Source organism: Dermochelys coriacea, chromosome 1 (genome assembly GCF_009764565.3).
Source record: "Dermochelys coriacea isolate rDerCor1 chromosome 1, rDerCor1.pri.v4, whole genome shotgun sequence".
NCBI classification, from domain to species: Eukaryota; Metazoa; Chordata; order Testudines; family Dermochelyidae; genus Dermochelys; species Dermochelys coriacea.
The window spans coordinates 260,752,345-260,772,313 of record NC_050068.2 but is presented as its reverse complement, the minus strand read 5'-3'; the positions used below and the strand labels follow the sequence as shown (position 1 = coordinate 260,772,313).

The window sequence follows — 19,969 nt, the reverse complement described above, 5'->3', positions numbered from 1 at the left end:
GTAGGTGGCCTCCTAGCATGCCTACTGGATTGGGCCGTGCACAAGACTTAAGTGCCGGAATGCCTATCTCCCCTGGTTTGTGAATCGCTCTGGGGCTGAGGCACAAGATATGCGTCCGGACGCCTAGCGGGAGGCAGCAGCACACACGCTCAGAGAAAGGAACTTAGGCCCCCAGGGAACTTTTACTCTGAAAATATAAACACTGCCTTAATTATGGTCACCCATGGAGTTGGGTAGGAGTTTTGTGGATTGCAGTAGAGCTTGAACTGGGACTTAGGTGCCTTTGTGTATCCCCACCCTTAAATAATATTTTTCATTAACTGGTCACTAACTGCGTGTTCCTCCTTTTCTGGGTGCCTGACCTGAGACTCTTAGCCCTGGTCTACACTGTCTACACGGGGGGTGGGGTGTGTGTGTGTTTGGGTTGATCTAAGTTATGCAACTTCAGCTACGTGAATAATTCTGTGAATTCTGTGCACTGAATAAGGCAGGGTCCTGTGATAATTGTATGTGATCCTGTAATTCAAGACTGTATCATAATGCATATGCACAAGAGGCCAGATTTAAGTTGCACAGGTAACATTCATTCTGCCATTTCCTCACCAGCGAGTGCTTGACTTTGCAAACCTAACATCCTTCACTGTATTTTTTTTAAATGCAATAGTATATAAGCTTGTAGTTCCCCATTAACCTGAAGAAAATACTGAAGGCACTTTCCGCAGCAAGGCCAACACCACACGAGTTCAGAGTTTCACAACCAGGCCATGATGAGCCAGGAGAAAAGTCAGGAAAACTTTCAAGAAATTAATGACAGGGGGAAATGTTTTGGCCCTAAAAACACCATTCCTAATTTTTTCCAAGCTTCCCCGCACCCAAAAATCTGCCCTGGGATAAGATATGGTACTTTCTGGAGGATCTATTTCTTATGCGGGAAGTCAGCTTCTGCTACTCCATAAGGTATGTATTTTTAAATGCACGCATAATGCTACTCTTTGCTTGTGCCAATGGTTTCCTTGATGTTACATGTTTGGTGAGCTCACCCGCAATGAAAATTAAAATGTGAAAGTGTTCAGAGTAGAGATCATGGATGAGGGTAGGGGGTATGGACAGTCATGGGTTGCATTTTAAGTCTCCAAAGGATACTCCTGAGGGCATTCTGTGCCAAAAAATTAAAAAGTCATTTTTCTGTGGGGAAGCAAAGCAATCTGCAGGAGACATAAATTTTGCACATGCGCAGTGGTGCAGAATTCCCCCAGGAGTAAAAGAGGGACTTTGGACATTCCTGTCCTAAATGGCTTCATATTTTGGGGGTGGCTGGACCTGCAGAAGAAGGTTAAGGGCTAAAGAGCAAAGCACGCTACTTTCTGTGGCTATCAGGAAAAGTCTGCTTCTTCCCTCAGTTTTGGGAAGTGCAAACAAGTTCAAACTCCCTTCTCTCCTCCTCATTCAATCTCTTCCCTTGCTTTACTTTCTCGTCACCCACTCCATTTCCCCATGCCCAACCATTCCTCTGCCTCCAGACTATTCTTTCACCCTCCATCCTGACAGCACCATCACAACATGCAAGGAACACACTTGTCCTCACCGAAAAGCAACGAGGTAATGCCAGATTTCCTGCGCTGGGTCCTGCGCCGCACAATCTGAAGGGGAGGGAAAGAGTGAGATAGAGTGGGCTTGTGAAGAGACATTAGAAGAACTAAACACGTATAGATTGGCACATAGGGGCTAGAGTAGGGCAAGGGGACACAGCGACCGTCAGCAAGTCTCTGAGGGGTGTACACCGCAAGGACAGAGGGGAAGTGTTTGGAGTGGTCCCAGACAGAATGGGCAGTAACCAAACCACTCTGAGCAAGAGGACCAGCAGGAATGATTTCTGACAGTGGGATCTATCAGGCTGTGGATGAGTATCAGCAGGGACACTCAGAACAGGACTGGACAAAGCACAAGAACAGCCAAGCACTGGCTGGTGAAGGGGAGAAGAGGAGATGACCTATGGATCTATTGCAACACAAAATTAATTCATTCCACGAAGAGAGTGAAAGGCAGTGTTCAGTGCTTAGCTGGCTGCCGAGATCCCTCACGTGTGGGCTGGCTGTGGCAGGTGTGGGAGGTCTGGTGGCTGTGGCAGGAGTGGGAGGTCTGACAGCATGGTCTCCCGGTACTGAGAGCAGTACATATAGTCAATTCCCATCACAGTCCTAGCACTCACTGCCCCTCACTGGGGAGCTGAGAGAAGGGAAGTTTATCATGGAGCCAAAGCCTGCTAAGGCAGGGTGGCCTCATGCTAACAGTGTGTTATAAGGGTGAATGATCAGCTAGCCCAGAAGGCAGTGTCACGAAGGGGATCTGCAGTCCCTAACAGCCCATATGGGCAGGGCTCTGTGCATCCACCTTGGATAGATTATTGACAGCGGTGCTGGGGTTGAGTAGCTGCCCTTGGTCAGCAATGAGGTAAGCCAGGTGCTTGCGGCGCTGGGTCTCCACCGCCATGTCTGTCAGCGAGCCAGCAATGCGCATGGCCTCCCGCAGCAGCACCTCCGCATCCTCGATCTGAGACGGGATGTCTGAGAGAGTGTTGAAGATGGAGGCAGAATTCTCCGACTGGATTAGCTCATCTTCCTGCAGGAATGGGGAGAACCCACACATACATAATATGCTGAGCATGTCAGTGACACTCACTTGGACTGCTAAAAGCCCTGCTTAGACCTCAGAATGCAGTATAGGCACAAAATTTATCTCTGGAGCAACTAGATTTCTTCTTTAAAGTTTCAGTAAGAAAAAGTCCAAGCTGCTTGGTCAGGAGATAGCAGCAGCATCTCACACTGCTCTAGCGCTTTCATACCAAAGAATCCCACAGCACTTTATACCAGAGACATATCCAGAAACCACTTCATCCACCACGGAAATGCAGCTACCTCAGGGTGCTGCACAATTGCCATCCTGCACCAGCCATACTACACAAGTGAGTCACAGGATAACTTCCCCTGAATTCTGAATGGGAGAAAGTTTAGGGTGGCCAAATGTAAATCACCCAAATTAAATGTTGCCAGGACAACAGGGTTCACACCCTCGGACTTGTGCAAACAGCACCAAAGGATCTTTTATCATCCCCAAATGGTCAGCACCTTGGTTTTACATCCGCATCCATAGGTAGAAAAAACAACGAGCTCTCCAGAGCCAGGGAGGGCAGGACAAGTCTCCAGTCTGTGTTACTCTTGGCTCAGGAGTCAGATGGGTGTAGCAAATGAGGGAGGGTGATGGTGAGACATGGGGAGTGGAGGTGAAGGGAAAAAAAGCAGGAGCGGGAAGCCATCTTCTTGACTGAGTCTCCCAAATCTCAAACAATGGATTGCTGACTGACTTTCTGCCAGGGCACCCTTCACATCCCCAGATTCTGAGGAAATCAAGATGGCGGCTCTCACTCCCCCGCAAAGTAAACTCCTGAACCATATACAACCAGCGGGTACAGGAGGTCCCCACCCCTAGAATCCTCTTTCTTCCTCCTTCCTGAAGAGAAAGCCAGGGTGCTAGAAATCAGGGCACAGGAGGTGGTTCTTACCTTCATACTGAGCATGCTCAAGGTGACCTGGAAAAGCACTAGCGAACCCTGGTAGAAGAAGAGGTCCCAGATACGCAGCAGCAGTTTGATATGCACAACGCTAGCGAAGCACGTGAGGAACCAGTGCAGGGTGATCAGGGACAGCTCTGTGTATGAAGCGACAGAAAGGGAATGTAACACAGGTGATCGGGTGACCACAGAGGAAGAGAGCCCGCAGAGAACTGCCCTCCCAGCCCAAAAGGGACATCCTCAACTACTCCTCATTCCCAGGGGATTCTCCGGCCACCGTGACTATAAAGGAGGACAACTCTGTTGACATCAGTCAGAGCATGAACAGCTCCGGGGGGCGGGGTAGGGAGAGGCTCATATGCGTTGCGTTTAGTAAAATAAAACAGTCATAGGAATAAGGTCATCTTCTTGGGACCTAAGATAGGACAGTGCCCCCTTTAAACAAGACTCAATCAGAACATCCAAAACCACATGGGACATTGTGGGCACGTACATACAGCCACAGCCATACACCAGGAATTCAAAACTCCCCCTCCTCAAAAGTTTGTCACTCCCCGTTCCGTGTCCCCCAAACAGGAGAGAGGGAGAGATGCATCTCCCCCTGTCCCAGTGCTAAAGCCTCCATGACCTCCTGGTTGTCAAAAAACCCCAAACACAAGACTCCCAGGCATCCCTGGGCGAGAAAAGCCCTCCGGTAAGTTGAGTCCAACCCTGAAACCTACAGCTTCTCCCCAAAACACAACCACAATGCTGCAGTTCTGCATCGTCAAGCCCTGCAACATATCAATCAGAGTATGGAGTAACAGGAATACACTGAATTCATCACTGCCACATGAACCAAGGGACACTTTACTGAGTGTATTCAGCTGGAGAGGGGTATTGTGGGAGTAGCCTCACAATTGTGGGGTTCCTACCATATCATTTCAGTTTAAGGTGCTGTGCAGTACATAGGGCTCGCTTATCTGCGCACACACACGCATGCACGTACATACGTATGAGCCTGGGTCATGCCTGCAGGCTGAAAGCAGCACCCTGGGTCGGAAGATTCAATGGCCTTAGGGGCCCCTTTACCAATGTCATGCTCTTGCAGGAGCTTGTCCAGCTGTGGCAGGTACTGCACGATGAGGTGGCGTAGGACGCGCTGGTCGGTTTGCACTCCCATCAGCGTGGTGCTGAAGTAGGAGGCAGGTACCAGGTCCTCGATGATGGCGCACATCATCCAGAAGGCATCTTCCTCCTCCAAGAAGAGCAGCAGGGAAGCCGCCACCTAGTGAGAAGGAAACAGACGTTCATTCCAAGCCTGCACTAAATGGGACATTCACTGGTGCTTAGGTGGAATGGAACATGGACAAAGTCTAGAGTTTAGGAGATGGAAACATCCCTCATTTCCACACCCAGAAGCTTTGCTTTGCTTTCTCCCATTGGTGGAATTTCTTTCACACTCCACCAGAAGAAATTTTTTGCTATTTCAGTTACATCAGCCAAGTCTCACGTCAAATAAACAATATCACTCTCCCTCCACAAACAGATTAGTTTCGTCCATGTGCAGAATTACTCCTTCCATTTCTCCTGCCCTGAGAAATGGCTCCATTTGGTCTGCTCCCCTGACCTAATTTGGTTCTCATGGTGCCCAGCTGCACTGCAGCTGGCTGAAATCAGCTGCTCTGACTCACCTACTGTGGAAAGAATGATCCCTAATGAAGTAACACAAAGCAGGGGCAAGTGAAATTACCATGCCGGTGCCTTGGCAGTATCCGATCTCTGGGTAAAGCCAGGCTAGTCCCCGGAGTATCCTGCGCAGTCGTGGCACCCCGATGCTGTTCATATTGGAGAAGCAGGCGTTGCTGGGCATGGTGCGGAGCAGGTCCTTCTCAATCTGGCAAGCACCCGTCACAAACAATTCCTTCAGACTCAGATCATGTAATCTGCTTAACAGCCTCCTGCTCCCTTGGCCTCCCTGATGCCCTGCCCTGGCCACACACTCCCTTGCCTTCCCCATACCTTTTTAAAATACATTTGGTGCCAGTACAAGGTACTGGACTGGCACCATCTGGAACCTGAAGGCCTCTGTTTACCCCCAGGACAGCATAGCCAGGGACAGAGCAACTTCTCAGACACAGGTACCTCGCCAAGGTACCTAAACTCTGCCTCGGAGGGACTGCCCTGAGGGACGAGATGGGACTTCATACTCCTTGACCCATTTGGTTCTTGGTGTCACCCCTGAGAATGGCAGCAAGGTGGCCAATTAGTACAGTCTGTGCTGCTGGGGTTTGCAAAGTGGACATTTATCCACCGGGATCTGGAGTGAGGACACCCCACCCTGCCCATTTCAGGCAGGCCACCAAACCACAATCAGACGGCAAGGGCCTGGGCTTGACTGCAATTGGCGATTGTGAGCATAAAGGCTCCATATCACAGGCCAAATCCCCTGAACTGTTCAGTCCCTCCCTCTGTCAGATGATTTTGGTTTGTTACCACAGGAGCTTGGCGAGATTCAGGAGGAAAGAAAAAACCCTAGGAGACAGCTGCTGCCACTTGAATAGGGCATGCACCTGCTGGTGGTATTTCAGTCCCAGGGTTCCCTTTTCTCCTTAATAGGGCCCTACCAACTTCATGGTCCATTTTACCGTCATGGGATTTTAAAAATCGTATATTTCATGATTTCAGATATTTAAATCTGAAATTTCAGGGTGTTGTAATAATTATAGGGATCCTGACCCAAAAAGGAGTTGGGGGTGCCCCCTTGTAGGGGAGTTGCGGTATTGCTTCTACCATTACTTCTGCGCTGCTGCTGATGGCAGTGCTGCCTTCAGAGCTGGGCAGTCAGAGAGCGGCGGCTGCTGGCTGGGAGCCCAGCTCTGAAGGCAGAGCTACCGCCAGCAGCAGTGCAGAAGGATGGCATGGTATGGTATTGCCACCCTTACTTCTGCGTTGCTGCCTGCAGAGCTGGGCCCTCAGTCAGCAGCCACCGCTCTCTGACTGCCCAGCTCTGAAGGCAGCAGTGCAGAAGGAAGGACAGCAAGCTCAGTGGTTTGAGCATTGGCCTGCTAAACCCAGGGTTGTGAGTTCAATCCTTGAGGGGGCCATTTAGGGTTCTGGGGCAAAATTGGGGATTGGTCCTGCTTTGAGCAGGGGGTTGGACTAGATGACCTCCTGAGGTCCCTTCCAACCTTGATATTCTATGAATTAACAAGAACTCAGCTACTTGGTATTGACACCCTTACGTCTGCGCTACTGCTGGCAGGGTGCTGCCTTCAGAGCTGGACGCCCGTCCTACAACCGCTGCGCTCCGGCTGCCCAGCTCTGTAGGCAGTGCAGAAGTAAGAGTGGCAATATCACAACCCCCCTAAAATAACTTTGTGACTCTCCTGCAATTCCCTTTTGGGTCAGGACCCCCAACTTGAGAAACGCTGGTCTCCCATGTGAAATATGTATAGTAAAAGCACAAAAAAGACCAGGTTTCATGGTCCCTGACACGATTTTCATAGCCATGAATTTGTAGTAGTAGGGCCCTACTCTTTAGTATCTTGGTCAGCGTTTGAACCAAGGCATGATTCACATACATATATTCACAGCAAAGCTGTCTGCCCCATATACACAGAAAACATCACAGCCTGAGGACAGTGTGGGTGCTGACTAAATCTTTTCCCCTCCCCTCTTGGGAAGGCAAATTGAACCCCTCAAACTACCTTCCTAATAAAGGATGAGAAAAATTAACGAGTAGCATAGTCCAACCTCTCCTCCCTCCTCATCTGTCCCTGCAGGCATTAAGCAAATTCCTCATTCCCCCAGTGCAACAGATCACCCATGTTTCCACCCTAAGCACTGGAGCGTGGGCATCAGGCAGGCTCCCGACCTGTTTGGCAGAGATAATTTCATCATTGGAGCTGTTTTTCACAATGTCTCGGTAGGACATCTCCGAATTCCTCTTCTTCTGCAGGGCCCCAGAGAGACGCATCCACAGCTGGAGAATTGGGGACATGAAAAGAAAAGGTGAAGAGCGGTCAAAACACAACCACAACAAATCGAGAAGTGAAACCAACAGGAACTGGTCTCTCATTTCATACTCCCTGCTTCCCCTTCTCACGACTGTGCCCCAGGGTCTCACCTGAGGCCTCATGCTGTGTGGGATGCCAGCCAGTACCAGTGAGCGCAGCTTGTCCGAACCCGGCAGCGTGACCTCGATTTTGTCCCAGGTGAGGTCCCCCACGTCGTGGTTGTGCGTGAATTCCAGGTGGGCCTGCCACTTCAGCCTCTGCTGTGGCTCCTCTGTCAGCGGAATCCCCAGCAGCTTGCTGGAGTTCGGCTCAGTGCCATCTGCATCAGGAGACAGGGGAAGGCAGAGAAGGCAAAGAAACAGACAAGAAAGAAAGGGACTAGGTGGGGACCAGTGACAGACAGAAATGGAGAGATCTGTCTTCTGTATCTGAAAAAGCCAGACAAAAATATCTGAGCCTGTGCACTGGTGGCAGTGCTGGGGATTCAGATGAATGTGCTCTGCATCACAGCAGTGACAGCCTGGGTTCAAACTGCACTCGCCACCCAGCACCGCTTGTGTGGTCACAAGCAAACCACACTGAAACCCCAAGACAGAGAAGGCTGGGACTCATATGTGCCTATTCAAAACGTGAGCCAGCCAAACACCGAGTCATCAAAGTTAAATGAGAGCCTGGCAGCGGCTGTCCCACTGGATTTTGTAACTTTGTATTTAATAAGGCTCTTTAATCTAATAGACAAAGGCATAGCAAGATCCAATGGCTGGAAACTGAAGCTAGATAAGTTCAGGCTAGAAATAAGGTGCAAAATTTTAACAGTGAGGTTAATTAACCATTGAGGAAACTTAACAAGGGAAGTCGGGGATTCACTGTCATTGGCATTCTTCACTCAAGACTGGCTTTCTAAAATATATGTTCTGGCTCAGCCACAGGATAGGAGCTTAAAGCACGAATTGCAGGGGTGAGGTTCTGTGGCCTGTGCTATGCAGAAGGTCAGACTAGATGACCAGAATGGCATTTATATCCATGAATCTATAATATGCTGTTGAGGAACAGGCACTCCCTTTGCCACACACCTATACCTGTATCACTGTCCCTGGGGTGCCTCCCCCAGTGCTCAGTGTGGCACTCAAAGCATGCATGTGCGCACACATGCACATAGAGCAGTGGTTCTCAACCAGAGATACACATACCTCTGGAGGTACGCAGAGGTTTTCCAAGGGGCATAACTTATCTAGATATTTGCCTAGTTTTACAACAGGCTACATAAAAGCACCAGTGAAGTCAGTACAAACAAAAATTTCATACGACCTGTTTATATTGCTCTGTATACTATATACTGAAATGCAAGTACAATATTTATATTCCTGTTGATTTATTTTATAATTATATGGTAAAAATGAGAAAATCAGCAATTTGTCAGTACTAGTGTGGCCGTGACACCTTTGTATTTTTATGTTTGATCTTGTAAGCAAATAATTTTTAAGTGAGGTGAAACTTGGGGTACACAAGACAAATCTGACTCCGAAAAGGCGCACAGTAGTCTGGAAAGGTTGAGATCCACTGCACAGAAAACACAGCCTCCTCCTGCCCTTTCCAGGGGGCTAATCTTGTTCAAATTAGTTTTCCCCTTTCCAGAGTACAGCAATGCAATGTGACATCTTCTCAGATGGTGACCAGGAATCTTCCCATTGCCAGCCACTCCTTTTCTTTTCCTCCTCTTTAGCTATGGCAGCTACCTCCATAATTAATGCCCAGCTGCATGGTTCTCCAGCCATTTTAACTCCTTTCTGATTGGTCCTCCGTTCCTGTAAGGTGTGCAGCTGAAGCAGGTTGCTGGTTCTGTCCCTACTCAGGAACCCTTGGCGAAGCTGCCAGGGGAGGGGTAGAATAACCTATCACAGTTGCCCACCTTGGGATGGAAACCAGAAGTGCTTTGATAGAAGGTTTGAAAATCATTGGGTTTCACTGTAAGTGCTCTGCATTGCACTGTTGAAAAGCTATAGTGCTACTTACCACAGCACATATTGCTCAGTGAATCGCAACAGCTGTACCTCCCCCTCCTGCAGCAGTGAAACACACCTTCCCTGCCTCATGATGGCAAAGTTACACTGGGGTCACAGACTGTGCTGGGCCAGCGCTCTAACATTTTAGACATCACTTTCCAAGAGGGCCAGCACTTTTAAAGCACACCCCTAAAAAAAAACCCTGGAGTCAGGATAATGCTGGTAACTGAAGACATCACAGAGAGCGGAAGGGAGATCCTACCACATGAGGTGCCATGGGGATAGAATGGTCCCAGAAAGGGTGTGGGGGCAACCTTACCTTCCTTATCCACTCGGAAGCCAAATTCATCGTACCGGAATTCTGGCTGCTCCACCAACTCTTCTTTCTGGGGGCGTGAGAGATAGAAAGCAGAGACAGCACTGATTTCCATCGTTCAGCCACTAGGTGGGGCACCTGCTTAGAGTGCCAGACTGTGCGTCACTGCCCGGGCCCCAGTAAGGGAGGAACACTCCCAGCTCCTGGGATGCACACTAAGATCTTCATCCCCGTCCTGAACCACAGTGCCCTTGTTCAACAGGCAAAATACGTTAGCCTAGCCCCACTATACAGTGAGGAAAGGGCGTTGGCTTCTCTTCAACAGATTCTGCCTTGATTCCCCACCCACATCGCTCTTCCCTGACTTCTCATTATGGAAAGGAGCCATACTATCTGCTTGGGAGAGGCAGTGGATCTGGCTCACTACTCAGACAATCCCCACGTGTATGGGAACTCCTGGGAATGCACCCTAACACAGCCCCCCCCCATGGGTTCTTCTCTAACACATAGTTAGCCCTTCATTATCCTGTGTATGCACCCCTGGCACTGCCCCTCCAAGACCCTGTCTACATTCCAGCCACCAGTGCAACTGTACCAATGCAAACCGTTGGGGTAGGCAGGCTAAGCTGGTGGAGCCTGCCCTGGTTTCAGTCAGAGGTTCTTTCAGCTCCACAGCACAAATACCAGCTTTCCTTGCTTATTCTAGAGCAGAGGTTTCCAAACTTTTCTTATTGTGTGTCCGCTTCCAGATCTATCAGCTGCTTGCATGCCCCTACCCTTCTCATCACTGATACTTTGTGTGTTCTTCTTAACACTACCTGTCCTTAGCCATCTGTCCGTATTTCACTGTTACATACAGCTATAGTTATAGGGTGATGTATACAACCAAAAAACCCCCCTAAGTTCTGAGCTCAGTTAGACTGGACACTTGCTGGGCAACTGAACACATGCTGTATGGTGATTGGAGGTGAGGGCTCTGTACGTCAATGTCTCTGTGTTCTCATGGGTACATCTTGAAGTAAATTAACTACCGTATTTTATATAACAAATTCCCTCAGAGTTTTAAAGCTTCATCTGAGTAGTCTATTTTGAAAATGCAATAAATAAAATAATTAATAAATAAAATCCACCATTACACAATTTCTCCCACATACCCCCAGAGATGTTGCGTGTACCCCCAGGGGTATGCGTACCACAGTTTGGGAACCCATGCTCCAGGAGTTGCCACAGGTGCAGCTATGCTGGAGGCTGAAATCAGGGCTAATACCATGTGTAGACAAAGCCTAACACAACTGACTCCTAACAACTGCTCACATGGGCACTCCTAACACTGCCACTCTTGCATCCTCCCACAGCACAAACTGGCACCAGTCAGTCAGTGCACCCCTAACAAAGCTCACAATGTGTGCTCCCCCCATGGCGCACAGGTAGCCCCACAGATATACATGCTCTTTCACTGCACGAGTCTCTGAGAAACAGGCTCAAAAGCCCATCCCACTAGGCTGCATGACTCACTTGCCTTTAACAAACATTACTGGCAGGTTACAAAGCTCTACATTCATCCCTTAACTTCTCCTCACCCAGTGATGTGCTCTGGCTTAGCTTCTCCTACAATGCATTAGTCCACACAGGACTGTGGAACACATGACTGACTGGTGGATGGTTAAAAAGAGCCTTCTCTGTATTGTAAAATGCCACTACTTTAACAATTGTGCGAGAGTTGCAACAAAGAAGGGAAACGATCCACAGAGGTTTCTTCAGGCTCTGGGTGTCCCCTTGTCTCTGTTCAGCAGAGGCTGTGTTCACTACCTAAAACTTAGTTTAACCAGCAAGACCCAGCTGTTTGCAGCTGCAAACACAGAATTTAAATTTCAGCTCATTGCTTAGAACAGTTTTTGGGGGAAAGAGAAAGTCTGCGCCTTCCCTGCAGCATTAAGAGTCCAGTAAACCAGCAGCAACACTTCACATTTATTACTCTACCAATGAAGAGAAAAAAGCAGACACTAACTGTCTTCTGTCCCCTCTCCCCACTGTACCTGGGTGTACTTTGCCAGGATCTCCTGTGGCCAGATGCTGGGGGTGAGAGCCGAGAAGGGGCCCCCAGAAGAGGGGGTGTAGTTTCCTAAATACAAAGGGATCAACACACACAATAATTAAGAACAAGGAGCAGCTTGGCAGATATTAACTAACACCTAATACTGACAGCCAACAAATTCAGTGAGATGTCAGGTGGCTACAATGGCACCTAGGTATTTATACAGCTCTCATCACCTTAGTAACTGTGCGACCATTGCCCATGGAAGCAAACAGGATCAGCTTATGTTTCTGTAGCCTCTTTCATCCCTCGGGAACTCAAAGTAGTAAGTGTCACTCCCACTAAAAGGAAGCACATCTAGGACGGAACATAAGGCAAACTTTTTATACCAGCATTTCAGAAATTTTAATGACTAAGTAAAGGCGCACAAGGGCAAAATCAAATACCCTAGCGATAATGGAAAGAGTATTCAGGGAAGTGAAATGAACACGTCTTATTGTGATTTTAGGGCTCATCTGAAACATAACTAAACAGCATCCTCATGTGCCACGTTGGAGCATTCGTTCAATCTTCATGGAGCAACAACTACCACCTGCTGAGTCACCAGTCCAATTCCCACCGCAACTGGAGTTTCCTGGAGCTTTGTCATCCAGATCAGTTTAATTTGTGAGCTGATGGCATCTACATAGACCCCAAATCTGTCTCCTCCAAGAGGAGGCAGCTCCAGTAGAACTGAGGGGTTGGGATAAATCTACCCTCCTCTCAGAGCTTGTAGTGGGAGTTCAAGCATCGGTGGCTGAAACTGCAGCTACAGTAAAAACAAAAAACCTAAGGCCAGATTTAGTCCCATTCCATAGCTCCTCATTTAAAAGAAAAAGGAGCCACGTTCACTAATCAGACTCAACCCCTGCTCTGTTCAGTTGGGAGCATCACAGCTCTGGGCAAGTGGTTTGCTCTGATGCAGTTGTCCAGCAGCACCTCCACCACGAATGGATGGAACAGAAGGAACTGTTGTGAGGGGAGTAAAAGGGAGATGGGGAAGGATTGTGAATGTGGGGTGAGAGAATCCGAGACTGTCCCTGCTGGAAGGAGATACAACCCTGGTCTACACCTAAAAGTTAGCTCAACATAGCTATGGCACTCAGAATGCACACCCCGGAGTGCTGTGTCTATGCTGACACAGCTAGGTCAACGGAAGAATTCTTCTGTTGATCTAGCTACTTCCACTCAGAGAGATGGATTTTTGAAGACGACACTACGCTGGGGGGAGAGAGAGATACATTGGAGGGTAGCGATAGGGTCCAGAGTGACCTAGACAAATTGGAAGATTGGGCCCAAAGAAATCTGATGAGGTTCAACAAGGACAAGTACAGAGTCCTGCACTTAGGATGGAAGAATCCCATGCACTGCTACAGGCTGGGGACCAACTGGCTAAGTGGCAGTTCTGCAGAAAAGGACAAGGGGATTACAGTGGACAAGAAGCTGGATGAGTCAACAATGTGCCCTTGTTGCCAAGAAGGCTAACGGCATATTGGGCTGCATTAGTAGATCCAGGGAAGTGATTATTCCCCTCTATTCGGCACTGATGTGGCCACACCTGGAGTATTGCGTCCACTTTTGGGCCTCCCCCACTACAGAAAGAATGTGGACAAACTGGAGAGAGTCCAGTGGAGGGCAATGAAAATGATTAGGGGGCTAGGGTACATGACTTATGAGGAGAGGCTGAGGAAACTGGGCTTATTTAGTCTGCAGAAGAGAAGAGTGAGGGGGGATTTGATAGCAGCCTTCAACTACCTGAAGGGGGGTTCCAAAGCAGATGGAGCTACGCTGTTCTCACAGGTGGCAGATGACAGAACAAGGAGCAATGGTCTCAAGTTGCAGTGGAGGAGATCTAGGTTGGATATTAGGAAAAACTATTTCACTAGGAGGGTGGTGAAGCACCTGGAATGGGTTACCTAGAGAGATGGTGGAAACTCCATCCTTAGTGGTTTTTAAGGCCCAGCTTGACAAAGCCCTGGCTGGGATAATTTAGTTGGGGTTGGTCCTGCTTTGAGCAGGGGGTTGGACTAGATGACCTCCTGAGGTCTCTTCTAACCCTAATCTTCTATGATTACTTACCACAACAAAAAAACCCTTCAGTCACTATGGAAAGAGCTTACACTACAGCTGTGTAGGTGTGCCACTGTCACACCTTTAGTGTAGACATGGCCATAGTTTACTAAGGCTTGGACTGAAAGGCTCAGACGTACAAGACTTCACCACCCCTCAGCCTCCTTCCCACCGCAGGCTGATCAGCTGGTAGTTGGAGCAAAGCGGGAGAGAACTTCCAGTACACATCTATGAACAAAGTTTTCCCCCCTTTTTGGATTCATACAACATCAAATCCACCGTGAGGGAAAGATCCTGGATAGGAACAAAGCTGAGCAAAGTGGTGATGATGATGCATGAAGCAGAATAGATCTCAGCCTCTCCCCCTCTAGGTCCCATGGCTGGGGCAGCTTCTGCAGGGCTCCGTGTGGTGTGGCGGGGAGAACTGGATTAATACCAGTTGAACATGGGCAGAATCATCTTGAGGAAAGGAAGAGGCATTTTTACAGTTGGTCTCCCAACCAAAGCAGCACATTAAAATAAATTAATTTCTCTGGTTACTGACCTCTAACTGGAGGTTCTTCAAGGTGCACGGTCCCTATCTGTATTCCACTGTGGGTTTACGTATGCACACCATGTGCTCAGAGCCATAGAACTTGAAAGCAGTGTCCATTGGTCTGAGCATGCACCATGGCTCACCTTGTGCCTCCGACCGAGGGGCTAAAGCGAGGGGCAGACTGATCATCTGTCCAGTCTCTTCTCTAGCGCAAATCAGAGAAGATCCGAAGCAGAGGAGGAGGAGGACAGGTTGTGGAATACAGGTAGGGACACCACATCTGAGAGAACCTCCAGTAACAGGTAAGTAACTTCCCCTTATTCTCTGAGTGATGATCCCTATTGTTTTCCATTGTGGGTGACAAGCAGTACATAAATAGGAAGAGGGTGTGAGGAGGCAGACGGTAGAGCTGAGCAAAGGATCGCCGTTCCAAAGGAAGCATCAGCAGAGGAGTCCTGCACCAGGGCATGTCGTCTCACAAATGTGTGAGCAGAGCCCCAAGTGGCTACTTACGGATGCCAAGGAGGGGTATCTCCTGAAGTGATGCCATAGCTGTTGCTTGTGCTCTTGTGGAATGAGCTCTTACCAAGGCAAGAGAGGAAAGTTCAATAGATAATAGAGTAAAATGCAGCCAGAGATCCATTCAGAGATTCTCTGCATGGAGATAGGGTGTCCCCTCATGCTTTCTGCTATAGCAACCAATAGCCTCAGGGGCATCTTGATTGGTTTTGTTCTTTTCAGGTTAACATCCAAGCCCTGCCAAGCACTGAGGGAGTGGAGTCTCTGTTCTTCTGAGGAAGCATGCAGTTTCGGACAAAACACAGTTAAGTGAATCCATTGGTTTAGATGAAATTTTGAAATTACTTTTGGGAGAGAATTTAAGTGTAAACGCAATGAAATCTTATCCTTACGGAATACAGTATAAGGAGTATCTGCCATCATTGCTCCAAGCTAGCCAACGCTTCTGACTGAGGTGATGGCGACAAGGAATGCAACCTTCATGGAAAGGAGAGACATGCAGCAAGAAGCTAAAGGTTCAAAGGGTGGCCCTGTAAGAGCTGAGAGAACAAGGTTCAGGTCCCAGTGAGGAGTAGGCTTCTGAATAGGCGGGAATGTTCTGATTAGGCCTTTCCAGAACCTGGTGGTCAGTGGGTTGTGAAGACAAAGTAGCCCTGAGAAGGTGGACAAAATGCACTGATCACTGCCAAATGGACTCAAAAGGAGCTAATGGACAGGCCTGATATCTTTAGAGAAAGTCTATATCCTAAGATGAGAGGAATATCTGCAGTTTCTGCAGATTTCTGTGCTTCTGATGTATCCAAGAAGAAAAGCGCCTCCATGTAGCTAAGTAACATCTTCTAGTAGAGTCCTTCCTACTGTTAGAAAGCATGTCTTGTACAGCTGGGGAACATGAACATTCTAAGGATGATGCCCATCCAAATACCAAGTGGTCAGGTGAAGCAGACACTGGTCAGGGTGCTCGATCTTACCGTTCTCCACTGGGTCACGGGCTATGGAAACATTGGGATGATGATTGGTACTTGGTATGACTTGCATAGGAGGTTGGGAAACTAAAACTGTCTGGGCCAGTAGGGAGTGACCAGGATAATCTGTGCCCTGCCTTGCCGGACTTTGCGTAAAACTCGAGGCAGAACAATAGCGGAGGGAAGGCATAGTTCAATTGGTCCGACCAAGAAAGAAGTAGAGTGTCACACTGGAAGTGGTGACGTAGGGCTCTTCTGGAGCAATATGTGATGCATTTCCTGTTTGTTTGAGAGGCGAACAGATCCCTGGTTGAGGTTACCTATAGAGTGAAAATATTGTGCGGGACTGAGTTGTGGAGCTCCCACTTGTGGTCGACTGCAAAATGTCTGCTGAAGGAATCTGTAAGCACATTTTGTTTCTCTGGAAGGTGGGCTGCTGATAGGATGATTTGATTGCTGACGCATCGGTTCCATAGGCTGACCTCTTCTGCACACAGGGGGATGGATCTTGCTCCTCCCTGCTTGTTGATGTAGGAGAAAGTCGTAAGGTTGTCTGATATTATAAGGACACGATGAGTGTGGATGAATGGAAGAAAGGACTGCTCACAATTCCAGGATATTGATGTGCATCCTGGACTTGCGAAATGTCCAGGTATCTTGTGCTGTGCTTGTTAATGTAGACTCCCCAACCTAATAGGGATGCATCTGTAATAATGGTCCTGTCCGGTGAGGAAGGCAGAAAGGGGATGGGCACTGATACCTGGTGAGGATTTGTCCACCATAGAAGGGAAGATAGCACCTTGGCTGGAAGGGTTACCATTAAGTTCATAGGAAGGCGGTTTGGCGAGTATACCAACTGCAGCCATGTCTGAAGGCAATGAAGGTGGAATCCTGTGAACGGGGTAACATAAGTGCATGAGGTCATATGACCTAAGAGGCAGACACGTCTTGACTGGTACCTGGGCTATAATATTGTTCATGGTCTAGAACTTGCCCTTGGGCAAGTACATTCTTGCAGTGATAGAATTCAAGGTGGCCCCAAGGAAGTACAGAAATTGTATAGGGGTAAGAACACATTTTTTGGTATTTACACTGACCCTCAGTGAGGAGAAGGGGTGCAACATAATAGAAGTTGATGAACACACGCCTCCTGGCCTGACTTAGCGATAAGGAGCCAGTCATTGAGGTGGGAGAAGACAATGAGACAGACATCTGACATGAGCTGTCACTGCTGAGAATACTTTGGTAAAGACTCTGGGGGCAGTTGCTATGCCAAAAGGGAGCACACTATTGAAAATGGTCAGAGCCCCTATGAACCTGAAGAGTCTGTGAGCAGGGTGAATGTCTACATGAAAGTAGGAGTCCTTCATTCTGAGAGCCATAAACAATGTCCTTTTCTAAAGATGGGATTATAGATGCCAACATGACTATGCAAAACCTGAATTTGTGAATTAAATGGTTGAGACGGCGGATATTGAGGAGTGGTCTCCAGTCGCCTTTCTTTTCAGGTACCAGGAAGTCAAGTAAAACCTGCTCCCTTGGTGTTGAGGAGGGACATATTTTGTTGCTCCTTGCTCCAATAGGGAGTCCACATCTTGTTTGAGAATATTCTTGTGAGAGTGGTCCCTGAAGGAATGTAGGGATGGGGGTGCTTTGGAGAGGCAGGGATGTAAACTCTATTGTATAGCCGGAGTGGAGGATGTTCAACACTCACTTGTCAATTATTGCACTCCAGGTGTTGAGAGTGCTAGATGACCCCCAAATGATGGGGAGGAGGGAGCTGGAAAGTGTTGGGCTTAGTGGTTCACAGCTCTCAAGCTTCCATCAAAAATATTGTTTAGCTGGAGGCGAAGATAGGGTGCAGAGGGTGGGGGGAAGCAGGTCTTTTGAATCCTCTGCCTCTTGTGTGGTGGTTCATAGAGCCTCTGGTGGAAAAACTGTTGAGCCATAGGCCTAGGTCTAGATGACTGGCAGTGAAACTTCCTGTTAGGGGCAAGCATGTATATCCCCATGGAGTGAAGGGTAACTCCATGGGGAGTGAAGTTCTTCAAGGTATGGAGGGACTCATCTGTCTTATCAGACAAGCTGCGATTCATCAAAGGGGTGGTCCTTGACATTCTGGACCACCCTAGGGAATCCTGATGTACGGATCCATGACTCCCTATGCATAACAATGGCGGTAAGCCATAACTTTAGCAGAGATGTCAGCTGTATCAATGTGGACTGGAGAGTGGTCTTGGCTATCAGTTTGCCTTCGTCTATCAGAGCCTGGAATGAGCTCTGTCCTGTTGTGGACGACTGTCAGTAAACTCTGCAAGCCTGGAGTAGTTCAGGAAGTTGTACTTCACCATTAGTGCTTGGTAATTGGCTAGCCTGAACTGGAGACTAGATGATGAAAAGAACTCTCTCCCCAACAGGTCCAGATGATTGTCCTCTTTATCTGCAGGAGTAGACTAGCAGTGTTGCGGTTCAGCCCTTTCAGAAGCAGCCTGATGACCAGTGAGTTGGCAGTGGGGTGAGAAAACAAAAATTCTGTCCTTCTGAGTGGCACGTAATAACACTTCTCTGACCTCTTCGGGATGGGAGCACATGTGGCAGGTATGTGCCAAACCATCTTAGCTGGCTCCAGTATGGCTTCATTAACAGGTTGTGCTGTTCTGTTGGATCCGGATGAGTGGAGGACATCTAGGAGTTTGTGGTGCGAGTCCTGGACTTCTTCAAGAGGAATCTGTAGTTCTGTCGCAAATCTGCAAAGAAGGTCCTGGAACTGTCTGAGATCACTATGGGGAGAAGGAGACAAGTGTTCACCGCTTCATCTGGAGATGAAGGCGGCAGTCTTACTGGTTCCAGCTGAACGACCACATCTGGAGTGTATTGCTCCTCCTCCTCTGTAGGATCCTCCTCTGTAGGTTCCTTTGAGGGGAGGCAAGGGGTGACTCCCCTAGCAGATTGGACCAACTCTGCAGGGGTACTGGTCCCAAGACCCCCAATATGGCCCATAGAAGGTGTTGATGGGAGTCATGGAGGCCCTCATGGCATGGGGTATTAACAGCTCTGAGTTAGATGAGGTGGAGATTGGTCCCAAACTGGTACAAGTCTTTTGGGCAGCAGAGGATATGTAGGATCGAGAAACAAAAGTTCATCAGGTTGTTTGGAGTCTCCCGAGGAAGGGGTGGCCAATTCTGTTTCCAGTGGCGGTACAATCAGTGCTGCTGGAGGGGAGTCGTATCCTGAGTATGGTGTGGTCGACTCTCCTTGTGGTATTTCTCTGGAGATAGAGGGACCCATTGGAGTAAGGGATTCTGGATCTGGGAGAGCAAAAACATCCTGTGGAGCAGCAAGGGATTCAGTTCTCCCCAGTGTAAAAGGGTTCAGTCTGTCTGAGCTGCTGGAGCCAGAGGAGATTGTTTTACTTTTGAGGAAGATGGTGCCATGGATAGGTGAAGTAGGCAATGATCAGTCTTTGTCAGTGCCAGCAGATCCTGGGGCTTGGGAGGTGCCCAGGATGACGGTACTGACCGATCGCGGGCCAATACTGATGTAGCCCAATGTTTGTGGGCTTTTTTGTCGTGCATCTGGTACTTAGGACATACTAAGTTCCCTTAGGCCAAGCTGATGGGCTTGATCCGAGCTGAATCCGACTTCTTTGAAGTGAATTTAGAAGAAGACTTACTCTCATGCTTATGAGAGTGTTTCTTTAATTCCTGACAAACTTCCACTAGATTTGGACTTTGCAGCAGGAGACGTACTCCTTGCTGAATAAGGCTGATGTATGGGAGGGTTCCTTACCCTCATTTTGATTGAGGACGCGTGGTCTTCTCCATGAGGTGTTTCCAAAGATGAAGTTTCCACCTTTCTCAGATATGACTGAGGAATGACCGGCAGATACTGCAACTCAGTGCAAAGTGAGCTTCCCCAAGG

The 19,969-nt window shown here is 48.5% G+C and overlaps 1 protein-coding gene across 9 annotated transcripts in view; it reads right to left on the bottom strand.

Moving 5' to 3' along the window:
• SGSM3 (small G protein signaling modulator 3) overlaps positions 1-19,969 on the bottom strand; it is a 61,790-nt gene that overhangs the window by 18,133 nt on the left and 23,688 nt on the right. For all 9 annotated transcript variants that reach the window (XM_043502112.1, XM_043502107.1, XM_043502115.1 and 6 more), the window contains 9 exons: positions 11,922-12,007; positions 9,889-9,955; positions 7,677-7,885; positions 7,425-7,532; positions 5,301-5,444; positions 4,640-4,835; positions 3,560-3,705; positions 2,392-2,619; positions 1,586-1,640 (listed from right to left, as the gene is read on the bottom strand). In XM_043502112.1, the coding sequence (XP_043358047.1) occupies positions 1,586-1,640; positions 2,392-2,619; positions 3,560-3,705; positions 4,640-4,835; positions 5,301-5,444; positions 7,425-7,532; positions 7,677-7,885; positions 9,889-9,955; positions 11,922-12,007 (1,239 nt within the window). The remainder of the gene's footprint in view (positions 1-1,585; positions 1,641-2,391; positions 2,620-3,559; positions 3,706-4,639; positions 4,836-5,300; positions 5,445-7,424; positions 7,533-7,676; positions 7,886-9,888; positions 9,956-11,921; positions 12,008-19,969) is intronic.